This window comes from Trichomonas vaginalis, chromosome III (assembly GCF_026262505.1).
Source record: "Trichomonas vaginalis G3 chromosome III, whole genome shotgun sequence".
In the NCBI taxonomy this organism is placed as follows: domain Eukaryota; phylum Parabasalia; order Trichomonadida; family Trichomonadidae; genus Trichomonas; species Trichomonas vaginalis.
In genome coordinates, this window is record NC_067205.1 from 13,077,707 (window position 1) to 13,090,007 (window position 12,301).

The 12,301-nt window shown below is 35.5% G+C and overlaps 7 protein-coding genes across 7 annotated transcripts, besides 4 other annotated features; 5 read left to right on the forward strand and 2 right to left on the reverse strand.

Moving 5' to 3' along the window:
* Nucleotides 1–435: 435 nt before the first annotated feature.
* On the forward strand, nt 436–1,262 carry TVAGG3_0693000 (attachment subunit-related family; the record flags this gene model as incomplete). The annotated part of the gene is made up of 1 exon (XM_051243113.1): nt 436–1,262. A coding segment is annotated over one exon (827 nt), but the record flags the coding sequence as incomplete, so codon positions are not given.
* A 148-nt stretch (nt 1,263–1,410) lies between these two features.
* Nucleotides 1,411–1,848: a mobile genetic element.
* Nucleotides 1,849–1,904: 56 nt separating this feature from the next.
* On the reverse strand, nt 1,905–2,057 carry TVAGG3_0693020 (uncharacterized protein; the record flags this gene model as incomplete). Its single annotated transcript, XM_051243114.1, has 1 exon — nt 1,905–2,057. One exon carries the CDS (start codon nt 2,055–2,057, stop codon nt 1,905–1,907), a length of 153 nt encoding a protein of 50 aa, XP_051089701.1.
* Nucleotides 2,058–2,485: 428 nt separating this feature from the next.
* Nucleotides 2,486–2,630: a mobile genetic element.
* A 942-nt stretch (nt 2,631–3,572) lies between these two features.
* Nucleotides 3,573–3,690: a mobile genetic element.
* An 853-nt stretch (nt 3,691–4,543) lies between these two features.
* Nucleotides 4,544–5,018, reverse strand: TVAGG3_0693050 (attachment subunit-related family; the record flags this gene model as incomplete). Its single annotated transcript, XM_051243115.1, has 1 exon — nt 4,544–5,018. A coding segment is annotated over one exon (475 nt), but the record flags the coding sequence as incomplete, so codon positions are not given.
* Nucleotides 5,019–5,523: 505 nt separating this feature from the next.
* Nucleotides 5,524–5,913, forward strand: TVAGG3_0693060 (protein of unknown function, DUF4106 family; the record flags this gene model as incomplete). The annotated part of the gene is made up of 1 exon (XM_051243116.1): nt 5,524–5,913. A coding segment is annotated over one exon (390 nt), but the record flags the coding sequence as incomplete, so codon positions are not given.
* A 1,986-nt stretch (nt 5,914–7,899) lies between these two features.
* Nucleotides 7,900–12,301: part of a mobile genetic element that runs on past the window's edge.
* Nucleotides 8,979–9,382, forward strand: TVAGG3_0693080 (uncharacterized protein; the record flags this gene model as incomplete). Its single annotated transcript, XM_051243117.1, has 1 exon — nt 8,979–9,382. A coding segment is annotated over one exon (404 nt), but the record flags the coding sequence as incomplete, so codon positions are not given.
* Nucleotides 10,166–10,576, forward strand: TVAGG3_0693090 (protein of unknown function, DUF4106 family; the record flags this gene model as incomplete). Its single annotated transcript, XM_051243118.1, has 1 exon — nt 10,166–10,576. One exon carries the CDS (start codon nt 10,166–10,168, stop codon nt 10,574–10,576), a length of 411 nt encoding a protein of 136 aa, XP_051089705.1.
* On the forward strand, nt 11,884–12,276 carry TVAGG3_0693100 (uncharacterized protein; the record flags this gene model as incomplete). The annotated part of the gene is made up of 1 exon (XM_051243119.1): nt 11,884–12,276. The coding sequence occupies one exon, from the start codon at nt 11,884–11,886 to the stop codon at nt 12,274–12,276; it is 393 nt and encodes a 130-aa protein (XP_051089706.1).

Genomic DNA, 12,301 nt, shown 5'->3' on the forward strand with positions numbered 1-12,301 from the left:
AAAATAAAAAATAGAGGGGGTTACCGTTGACAAAAACGGTTTATTTCAAACTTTTCTATGAGTAGTCCGAAAAAAAACAGTTCATTTTTCATAATGGAAGGAAGAACAAGTGTCGCAAACAATTCTTCGACTACCTCTGCAGTTAAAGTTCCTACAACTTATGTCTCACCATTCTCAAAACCCTTACGACCTCCTATAATACCAAAGCAACTTCCTCATACAATTCAAGACAATTTGTCCAACAATTTGAGTTCTTCTTCTCAAAACACAACAGATACAGTTGTCCAAACAGCACCAGAACAAGTTTCACATAGTTCTACAATTCAAGACAAATTGTCCAACAATTTGAGTTCTTCTTCTTCTCAAAACACAACAGAAACATCTGAAACAGATTTACAACCAGCACCAGAACAAGTTTCACATAGTTCTACAAGTATGTTAACAAGAGCACAATTTCAAGATTTAATTTCTCTTGAACAATATTCGAGTAACGAAACACAAACCGACGACTGTAACCTCTCGCTACCCGAATCCATTCAAAGAAAATACGCCATGAAAAGACTGAAATTGTTGTATAAACTTCTTAACAATTGGGGGGTCGAAGACAACTCAGATTATAGTGAAATGTTTAACAAAGTCATAGAATCTGTTAAACCAATTGAAAACGACATAAAAAATCCCGGTGTTCTTGTAGACCTTTTCGCCTCAAAATTACCAGTTACAACCAATCTAATAGCAACACAAGCTATAGAGCAATTTATTTTATGTTTTCCCAAGCAATATAGACAACACCTGAGGGAAACAAGAATAGGAAAATTTCAATTGGTGTATCCTACAACATACAACTATTACGAAGAAGCAAATGAATATGGAGAACTCTCATTCCATTTCACACTTTCAGTTCCTGAGGGAGAAGAAAAAGCAATCTATCATGTACAATCTCTTGCAGGATGTGAAGGAAAACCCCACATAATAACTACTGTTGCAATTGACAAACCCGCAAGAGTCGAAGACGATGTTTTGTTCGCGTCCATTGCTGGTTTTGGCATGGGAGAACCAATTCCAATTTCCCATTTCACAGAATACTCAGCACAACATTTTCAAAATGTAGAATTCGTGTTCTACGACCATCAAAAGTTCCTGTTAACAAAACCAAAGAAACAATTTGTCTCAATATTTGTTGCTGGTCATGTGGCTGACAAAGAGCCATCAGATACTGACAATGAAGAAGAGGAGGAGGAAGAAGAAAACGATAGCGATGTTGTAAGACGAGTTACGGAAAGTGAGGTGAACCGAAAAGTGACACTTATTTGGTCGGATAAATTCCCTATATATTTACTGTCAAAAAAATCAGACTTTTTTTGCTTTAAAAAATTTATAAGTTAATTATTGAGAACGAAGGTGAAAGGAAATGGATATCTCTTACCTTTCATTCCCTCGAGAAAGTTCAAAAACTTGGGTGCAATCAGTTCTGATTGCACCCAAGTTTTGAACTTTGTATAAGGAATTGTTGGCTATGATGCACTGATCATGAATCAGTACATCATAGCCAACAATTCCTTCGCAAACAGCGGGAAACTTTGTCTGAATAGTTTAACATTCAGACAAAGTTTCCCGCTGTCAGAGAGGAATGGAAGGGTAAGAGTATATATTCATAATGTATACTCTTACCCTTTCATTCCCTCGAGAAAGTTTCAAAAACTTGGGTGCAATCAGTTCTGATTGCACCCAAGTTTTTGAACTTTGTAAAGGAATTGTTGGCTATGATGCACTGATCATGAATCAGTACATCATAGCCAACAATTCCTTCGCAAACAGCGGGAAACTTTGTCTGAATAGTTTAACATTTTGGAGAACGGTTTCGACGTTAATACCGCTTTGAATAGTTTAACATTTTGGAGAACTTATACAAAGTTCAAAAACTTTGTCTGAAGAATTCTTCCATCTGTTAAAGGGACATTTTGGAGAACGGTTTCGACGTTAATACCGCTTTGAATTTGTTGATTAGCTTGATTTAACCATTCTAAATCAATTAAATCGAAGATTCTACCACTCATTGGAAAATTATAAGTTTTGAAAAAAACCGTAAATCATTATTGAATCTAAAAATATTTATGTACAAAAAGTCGGTATATATTCTATAATTATTTAAAATAATGAAAAAGTTGATTTGTGAATCATTGAAATATTAATGCTGTTATATATATATATCAGATGATATAAGATGATTTTTTTAAATAAAAAATAAAATTTAATTTTTTAATTGTTAAAATAAGAATAGTAAGCTTGACAAGTAATTTAAGTTTTTGCTTTGTAAAGTTATTTGGTTGGCAAATGCATTGTGTCACTTTTTGTTTGAGTTCACTTTCCGTAATTTGTCTTATGATAGCGATGTCGTTCTTATCGAATAAAAACTTTAATGTTTTACTAGGTTTTTTAGGGGGTAGAGGGCACGAAGTGCCTGGAAGCCCCACTCACCTGACCTATTTCAAAGAAAAGAATAATTTAATAGACTAAAAAAATTTATTATTTTTATTTATTGTGAATTTTAAATTGTCACTTTTTAAGTATTACTCCCTATTGAAAGTGTCACTTTCTGGTGTCACTTTTTCGGAAATTCTTATATACTCTAATGTTTTCTAGGTTCAAATTCTTAATAATGAATTTGATATTCATTTCTGTAGCTATTATTCTGCCATTTCTTATAAGATTTCAGCCCAAAAAAACAGATTCAACAGCTACCCCTGAAATTCCTACTACAACAACAGAACCTAAACAAATAAATAAACTCGACTCACCAATTCAATCAGTACCTATTAATAAGAATCCACCAAAATCCATTAATAAGGAAGCAAAGAAACGAGCTCAAAATTTCAGTCCTTACAAAGACACAGCGTTTACAGAAGATAAAGAAATGAAAGAAAACAACCTCAAAGCTCAAAATGGCCCAGCGCCAGAGCCTCTTATCCCAGCAAACTTTGATTTAGATTTCGAAGGTGTTGCAAACTTAGAAATATCTCCAGGGGTATTTGTTCTCCACAATTACTCGGCTACTCGCTCATCTAGAAAGTTCAATTTCAATAACTATTCAATAGATATTGTTACATTTGATTCCGGATTCATGAAGGAGCATTTCGTATGGCTCCCACCTTTCAAATGGTATTTACCAAACGGCTTGACAAAGAAACAAATAGATCTCTTCTGGAAACAGCCAGAAAATCATTGGCATTTCGATGACTCAAATATGTGGCATACAGGTGTTGTATGGGAAATTACTAATGGAGAAATGTCTCATTGCAATGAAGATAAGTGTAAAAACCATAATTACACTCATCACTTGAATTACTGCGAATGGCCAAAGCCAACATCTAATCCACAGTTCAAAGGAAACTTATTTGCCTTCGGTGGCCATTTAATTGAAATTTTCCAGCACTTTTTCGATAATGGCGTTCCACATATGGCTTTCGCTTCAATTGCTACTGGTATTGATCCTAAGGATGTTACTGTATCAACAGCAGCATGCAATGGTATCACACAACAAGTTGTCCAGCGTCTTGGCTTCAAAATTAAAAGAAACAATAAGAATTACCGAAAAAGTGACAAAACATCAAAAACAGGGAGGGGGTCTCAATTTTTATTACTTATATTATTTTACAATATTTATATAAATACTCTTTATAATATATTTTAAGGTCAGGTGGGTGGGTCTTCCAGGCGCGTTGCGCCCTCTAGCCCCGGAGAAACTAGAGGAGGAATGATACAAAGACCAGATGAAAAAAATAAAAATATTATAATAAAATTAAATTTTTAGTCTTAAATTGTTTTTTTTATTCGGTATATTCTGAATCTTGAATGTCTTGGAAATTTTCTTCTTCTTCGCTCTCTGAGGTGAGGATTTCTTCGACTTCTTCTTCTTCGCCATTGGGAGCAACAAATCCTGCGATGAAAACTTTGTATATACCTTCTTGAGGAGTCTCTATGATGAAAGTCGTATTGTTGAGGAAATGGAACTCGACATCTTGAACAAATTGGCAACTGCTGTGTGTGAATTTTGCAATTGTGAGAGGCTTTCCTTTAGAGCCATTGGGAAAGCTTGAGATAGTTACTGTTCCTCCATATGGAACTCTGGCAGGAATATCTAAAGCAACAGTTGTTATAACGTGGAAATTGTCTTGAAATTGGAAAGGTTCAATGCAGTATAGTCGTTTTGACTGGTTGTCTTTTGTGTAGAAATATAAATAGAATGACCTTTCACCATGTTCATTCAATTCTTCCAAATAATTTTATGAATTTGGATATAAACGGACAAATTCAGCAATTTTAACTTCTTGTAAATGCTTCTGCAAGTTCTTTGGAAACAAGTGAATGAACTGGTCAATAGCTTGCAACGCTATGAGATTGGCAGTAACGGGTAAATATGAAGCAAACATGTCAACAAGTACGCCAGGGTCTTTGATTTCGTTTTCAAGAGGCTGAATGGCATCCATGACAGCTTGAAACATCTCGTTATAATCTCGATTGTCTTCTGAACCCCACTGTTCATTTAACTTATCTAACAATTCTAACCTTTTCTTTGCGTATTTTCTACGAACTTTCTCTGAAAGAGGAGTGTCGCTATCTTGTGTGTCTTGAATTTGAGACTTAAATTGTTTGCTAAAGGCGAGATATCGTGTTTGTGACCTAGTGGTCATTGCAGAATGTGTTTCTGTATGTTCGATTGGATGTGTTTCTGTATTTTCGGGTGGTTGTGTTTCTGTATGTTCGATTGGAGTCTGATTGGTATGAACTTCTTCTGAAAATGCTTCTGTTCCGATAGTTGTTGTTGCCTGACCTGTTGGCTGAGCTGTTTCTTTGTGCAAATGCATATTGTCCAACAATTTGTCTTGAATTGTATGAGGAAGTTGCTTTGGTATTATAGGAGGTCGTAAGGGTTTTGAGAATGGTGAGACATAAGTTGTAGGAACTTTAACTGCAGAGGTAGTCGAAGAATTGTTTGCGACACTTGTTCTTCCTTCCATTATGAAAAATGAACTGTTTTTTTTCGGACTACTCATAGAAAAGTTTGAAATAAACCGTTTTTGTCAACGGTAACCCCCTCTATTTTTTATTTTATTGAAAAGTCTCCGTTGGAAAAACGGTTTATCTCAAATATTGAATGAACTATAAAAAGTATATATAGAAAACAAAAAACGTTTATAGTTCATTCAATATTTGAGATAAACCGTTTTTGTCCAACGGTAAAACTTTTTACACAACGGTTTTTGAGAGTCGTCGCCGTTGACTTTTTTGTAGAGCACTCAAAATAGTATAACTTTGTCCGGACAAGTAAGGATCTATCGTCGCTATAGGAAAAGTTACAGGCGTTCCAAGGAAGTATACTTTGAGAAGCCTTTTTCCCCTTATAGAATGAGATAGGACGGTTATTTTACAAAACTGACAACACTTTGACCGAGTAGTTTTTTGAGCTGAACAAAAAGTGTCATATAAACATCTGTCAAAAACCGTTTTTTAACTTCACTTAAAATGCCACGTAAGCTACGTAAGAATATACGTAAGAGGAAGGGAGCATTGAAACATCCAATAGTAAAACTGACACCACAACAACAGTTGCAACAACAAATGATGAATGACCCCACTATGTTGCAACAAATGTCAAGCAACCCTATGCTTTTAAACCGAGTTATTGGTGCACAGAGTGGAGGTTTAAGAGCGGCACTTTTAGCGAAAATGGCAGGCTATGGTGGAGCTGCAGACGGAACAGCTTATAACCCTCAAAGTCAAATGAATTTGAGTTCACTCAAAAATCAAATAACAGATGTCAAAAAGTCAAACATAGACATACAGAAACAAATAAGTGAAAACGAAAAGAAACTAGAATATGACAGACACACAAAGAAACTCAATGAGTTAAACGTAGAGAAAAAGAAGAAAGAAGAACAACTGAAAGAACTAAGTACAGAGGAATATGCGAAAAAAGTGTCAGAAAAAGCAGCAGAAGTAGCAAAAATGGAACAAGATGTTATAAATTTGAAAAACCATACTACTCAATATAAAGTACTGAAAGATGAAGAGATAAAAACAAAAAGCCCTGAAGACATATATGGATAGCGATGAGTATAAAAAAGAAGTTGAAGCAAATGTAAAGGCAAAAAACTTTTACAGTTGCAAAACCAAACCGTACAGTATGAAAACTTAGCACAAGAAAGTAAAAATAACGACGCAGCCATGCAAAAGGCAATGAAAAGCGCAGAATATATAAAAGCTAATAATGACTGGTTAGATGCCCAAGCCAACGCTAAAGCAGCCCAACTTATAGGGTCAATAAGGACAAAAATACAAGCGGATGAAGACAGTTCAAATGAAGCTTTAATGAATGCTGACTTTAAGAATGCCTTCGAAGCTCTTCATAGTAAGGTGAAACAAGTGAACGATTTCTCATCTGGAAAGAAACTGAAGTCTGAAGGTTTCGACAAAGAGTTAAGAGAAGTAGCACAAAATATGACGAAAATAACAGATGCAGCAACGAGACAGGCAGTTCAAAGTGCCTATGACGCCGTTAGAGCAACTGTTGTGGAAAGTCAAGAAAAAGAGTTACAACAGACCAAAACAGACCTAGTAAATGCTTTCTTAAAAACGAAAAGTCAGGTAGGACATTATGCTGCAGATGGAACATATGTGCCAGCTGGTGGAATTTATATACTAGCTAGTGGAACTTATATACCACCAAACCCTCCAAGAGAAGCACCTGCACCAGGACTACCTAAAACATTTACATCGTCACATGGACACAGACACAGGCATGCACCAAAACCAACACAACAACCAACAGTTCAAAATCCAGCACAGCAACAACAACCAACACCACAACAACAACCAACAGTTCAAAACCCTGCACAGCAACAACAACCAAAACCAACAGTTCAAAACCCTGCACAGCAACAACAACCAAAACCAACAGTTCAAAACCCTGCACAACAACAACCAACAGTTCAAAACCCTGCACAACAACAACCACAAACAGAGCAAGGACATAAAAGAAGTAGAGAAAAAGGAAACCAAGAATTCTTAAAAATGCTTAAGGAAAATTATGGTTACCCAGATACTCTTGACTTTAGTGACAGATATAAAGAAGCTATTAGAAAGTTCAAGGAAGGAAATACTGACCCGAACCTATTTAGCTTTATGGTTCAGCATCAAATCGGATATAATCTCAAACCTGGAAAATACAAGCTCGCTAAGGGATATGATTTAATAGCATATCATCCAAATGACATGGATGAATTTACTCCGAGATATTTGATGTCAGAGATAAATGATAATTCAACTCTCTTCATGAAACGCGTAAAAAATAGAGACGGAACGAAAGAAGAAAGGGTTATGAATGCAGATGACTTAGAAAGGGAATTTGTTAAAAACGGTCTCGGAATATATGAAATGCCAGCAGATGAGGTACAAGAAACTCCACAGGAAGAAGTTCAGATACAACCAGACATGGAAGAAATAGTTCAGCAACAACAGCTAGAAGAGCCAGAAGGAAACGAACAAGTCCCTCCTTTGGAAACTAACTTCACAGAACTAGATGAAGATTTGGAACAGCCGAAAAATCTTGACCCTCAACAAGTGTATGAGGAGAATATGGAATCTTTCCAAGAGTCTAAGAAAAATTCGGCTGACATAGTAGAAGAATATCGAAAAATGTTCACCGACATACAAAAGACTCCAACATCAGATGAAAATATTCAGCATAGAATGGAAGTACTGAAAGATAATGTACGCAAATACAATAATCCTTTTTACTTACGACCATATAACGTTCAATCTTTGGCTGAACTCGGTGAAAATAAAAGGTTAAATTTCAACAAAACATATAGAAATGAAACATTGTTTAAAGTTCATTCAGAACCTAACCAATATGGAAACAAACCTACTTTTGTTTCTGCAGACTATGGAACTACAATGAGATGGGGTCATAAAGCTAATCCGGATAGGTGGTTCATAAACTTACAACCTCAATTCCAAGAAGTTGTAGACGCAATGGAAGTGAATGGTGAACCAGATATAGCTGGTATTTTCAGCGCGGCTTTAATGCCGTTGAAAGATATGAAAGATGCAGATATTTTGGACCAGTATGAAATGAACATGGCTGAGGGAAATATAACACCTGACGTTCTAGAACATTTATCTCAAAGAACTACACAGAACCATAGAGATGGTATATTTGGTGAAGAGTTTAGAAAGAGAGTTAGGGAGAGAGAAGGAAGAGAACCTATTGTACATGACCTTGCAAACGAAAGTTTACAAAATGTCATAAAAACTTACTTTGCAGACAATGAACCGAGAAGGGATGAATATTTAAGAAAACTCAAATGGACAGTACCAAATGAAATGTTAGTATTGAAAAACATGTTCCTTGACAAAATAAAACCAACTACAGAAATAAATGACGCAAGACTGAAACATTGGGTAAAAGCTTTCCCATTCACAAAAGATATTATTGGTAACATGGAAAGAAAACCAGAATGGCTACAAAAACATATATTTGGAAACGAGCTTATTCCATATGGACAAGCTATATTTGAAGAGCTTGAACCGGAAACTCAGGAAAGAGTCATGCAAACAATAAGCGAAGACTCAAATACAAACTATGACAAAATCTTTCTAGGATATAGGTTACCTGAGATGGGCGACCAGAGCCCAAAGGCAAAAAGGACATGGGAAATTTACAACATACTAGGTGAACATGAGGCAAAGATGCAACAACTTGAAGCAGAGGGCAAGTTACCAAAAGCGACACCAAAGAAGAAGAGAAGAGTAGAACAAAGTGAAAGTAGTGAAGAAGTAACTTCATCTAGTGAAAGTAGTGGCAATGAAGGAAAAAGAAGAGTTAAAAACTCAGTCAGGAAGAAAGTAAAGCTTGGTCCGAGTGGGCTTTATTATGACATATAAATCCAACTATTCTATATTTTTACCCATATGAAATGTACGCCGCTCAGAATATAACGCCAACAGTTTTGGATGCCATGAACGGAAATGTTTCCGAATGGTATAACGAATGCGACAATGCCATTAGAAGGTCAGAAATAGTTCCTGGAACTTACGAATATACAACTGCTGTTTCTTATGGAAACGTAGGTGAGTTTGGAGAAGGTTCTTCAACAACAGTAGATATTGCTTGCGACAGGTTTCATATTATTTCTATTGACAACTCATTCTTATACGTGGAACAAGACATTGAAATAAAACCTTCTGCCAAGTTGTCTGACAAGAAAGGTTGCAATGGAATTTTCTATGTCGGATACCAATATGCTCCAGAAGTTTTCATGGGATATAAGATATATTCTAACTCTGACTTAGTTCAAACAGTAACATGGGCAAACTATGAATGGTTCGCTTTGAGAAACTCAGTACAACCACAAGCTAGAGAACAAACAGACCAGTATGCAAATATTGAGAAAATAAGAAGACTTGACCCTAACGTTCCAGGAGTTTATGTTAACCTTTCTGGAAACTGCAGCAGCTAACAAAGTAAAACTGAAACTTAGAGTTCCTTTGTCATCTTTCCTCATCTTCAGGTTTTTAAGATACTTGCCAAACTGGGCAGGAAAAATTTCTATCGAACTTACTCCAAGCAAAAATAACTTAGTCATTGCACCAACACAAGACCCATTCACTATTACAGACGTAAAGGGAACAAAAACGTCATTCGCCGATTTTGCAAAGACAAAGTTGACTTAGACTTTGGTTTCTCAAACTTCAACAATGAAGTAAACTATTATTTCAATGCTGCTGGAACTGCTTGGGACCCAGTTAAGTTCACATGCGAAAATTTGAATGCAAGAGAATAGAAAGCAGACTTGCAGTCTATATGTTGGACCCAGATATTTCAAATGCTTTAGCTGCCAAATATATTGCAGTTCCACTTATGTTCCCTATACACCAAATATCTGTCAAAGACTTTGCAGGTGAAGTTGGAAACCAAAGTGCTGACCCAGGTGCAAGAACAGATATTGCTTTAACAACTGCAATGAAACATGCAGATACTATGTTTGTACTGTTCAGACGAACTATAAATGACTATTCTTGTTTCTACAACCCTGGTATTAAATATCATATAAACATAGATGGCAAATATTATCCAAGAGAAGAATATTCTACAGTTGAGGATATGAGGTCATACAACTTGACATTAGATGCTATGAACTTTAACAACAACTTCACAACAACCATTAACCCTGAAATGCAAAGTTCTATTATGCCATATGTGAAAGTATGGACTCATACAGGAGGTCAAAAAACTCAATATACAAATGGAGACCGTTCAAACTTTTGGCTTGGCATTCCATTTGCTGACTCAGAAGACTTTATGGGTGGTATTTCAACTGTTGGTACTGTACAAATACAATATACTGGTGACAGAGACGGTCCAGATGAATTGAGAGCAAAGAAGTTTACAAAACCAATAGCACTTTTCACGGAAGATGCTCTTTTGAAGATTCGTTCGATGAAACCTGCTGGGGCTCCTCAGATTGGCATAACGACAGCTTCCATCGAGCAGATTTTGGCAGCAGGTCAGTAAGTTGTTCTTGAACTGACTTCTCTCGTCAAATATTGACAGTTTTACGACATTTACTATATTATAAACTTACCTTTAGAAATATCTGTAAGTTTTGAAGTTATATTTTTGTCTGCTTCAAGAACTTTCACCATTTCAGTTATACCAACTTTCTTTGCTTTATGAAAATATTTGGTTCAGCAAAGACTGCTATTCTATAACATTTTCCATTGTTTGTGTAAAGAACTATTCTGTCAATGTATTTGTATTGTTTGTGTGTGTAAACTTTGTTTTGCTTCAATTCGAAGAGATATCGAATACGTCCATCTTTTTATTCTAAGTAAAATGTCATTTCCGAAAAATAGAAGCGTAAGTGTTTCAAAAGGTTTAATGGCGGTGGCAGATGTGAAGTTAAATTCACCAACTCAAACAAACAGTCAAAGTGTTATTGTCAATGTCAAAGACAGAGATGTTGAAGTGGGGAAACCATACGAAGACGAAGATGGTATAACAATTGTTCCTGTAAAAGAACAACCAACATATCCTGAAGTTAGCAGAGACTTAAGTTCTGTTGCAGATATTCGAAACGACTACCAACAACTGAAAGACAAACTTCAAACTCAGGAGAAGATTTGTCAAGCTTTGTATAATGTTAAACTTGGTCGAACACAACCCTGTAAAAGTGAACTCATATGTCATTGCACCTCATGAAGTTTTGAAAGAACTATTGAAACTTTTGACAGAGGCAGACGATATAAACATCAAAGAAATAGAACCCGACATTAGTTGCTGTGGTGTTTCATATAATGTCATTGACAAGATATACGTTATGAAAGGAGGTGAAACGTTGAACTTAAAATATAGTTTCCCAGACGTTATAAAAATATTTGACGACCACAACATTTCATTAAAATTTATTTGCTAAGTAAATGGCAGAAGACATAATGGTTTATACTATTACGACTAAAAACCCTGAGTCATATAATTCTATAACAACAAACTTACAAAGTCCTCAAGGACGATATTGTAAACTAACCTTAAACACAATGACGACTAAAGCCTGTTTTGCTCTTTTGACACCAGAAGACTTTATTGTTGTGAATGGTAAAAAATACTCCTTTGGATACATACTAAATTACCACCAACAGGTTTTGTTGACTTATTTAATACTTTAAGTAACGGGTGTAACATGTGCTGCAACTAGAGCAGGTTTCATTATGTTTGGATGTCCGACTGAGTTTACTATAAACGATATGAGCTATAATACAAAACTTATTTCTGGTTTTTACTACCAACAGTTTCCTATAACAGGAAAAGGTGTCATACAAGGAATGTCTATTCCATTGACATTAAGCACACCAATCTTATATATTGTTTCAAACTTAGGTTCAAAGTGTTATTCGAATGTCGACAGAAACTATTATGACCAAAAGATACTTATGCGTATAAACAATACTTTCTCTGCTGGTTTGCCTATTGTTCATTCGAATGCAGAATTTTCAACCTTAGTGAACTCAAACACTTTGGCAAGTATAACGTTGACATTAGTTGACGCAAACTTTGTTCCTGTAAAACTTTTATGTCCTATGTATTTGTCAATGACGGCAGAAAGTTTCGAATTGGAAGATGCAACTGGTGAAAGTATTGTATTACAAGAACAACTTCAACAACAAATAGCTCAAGAACAACAAATGCAACAAATGGAACAACAAAGTCAAGAATAAAAAAATAATATTTTTTTTATTTTTA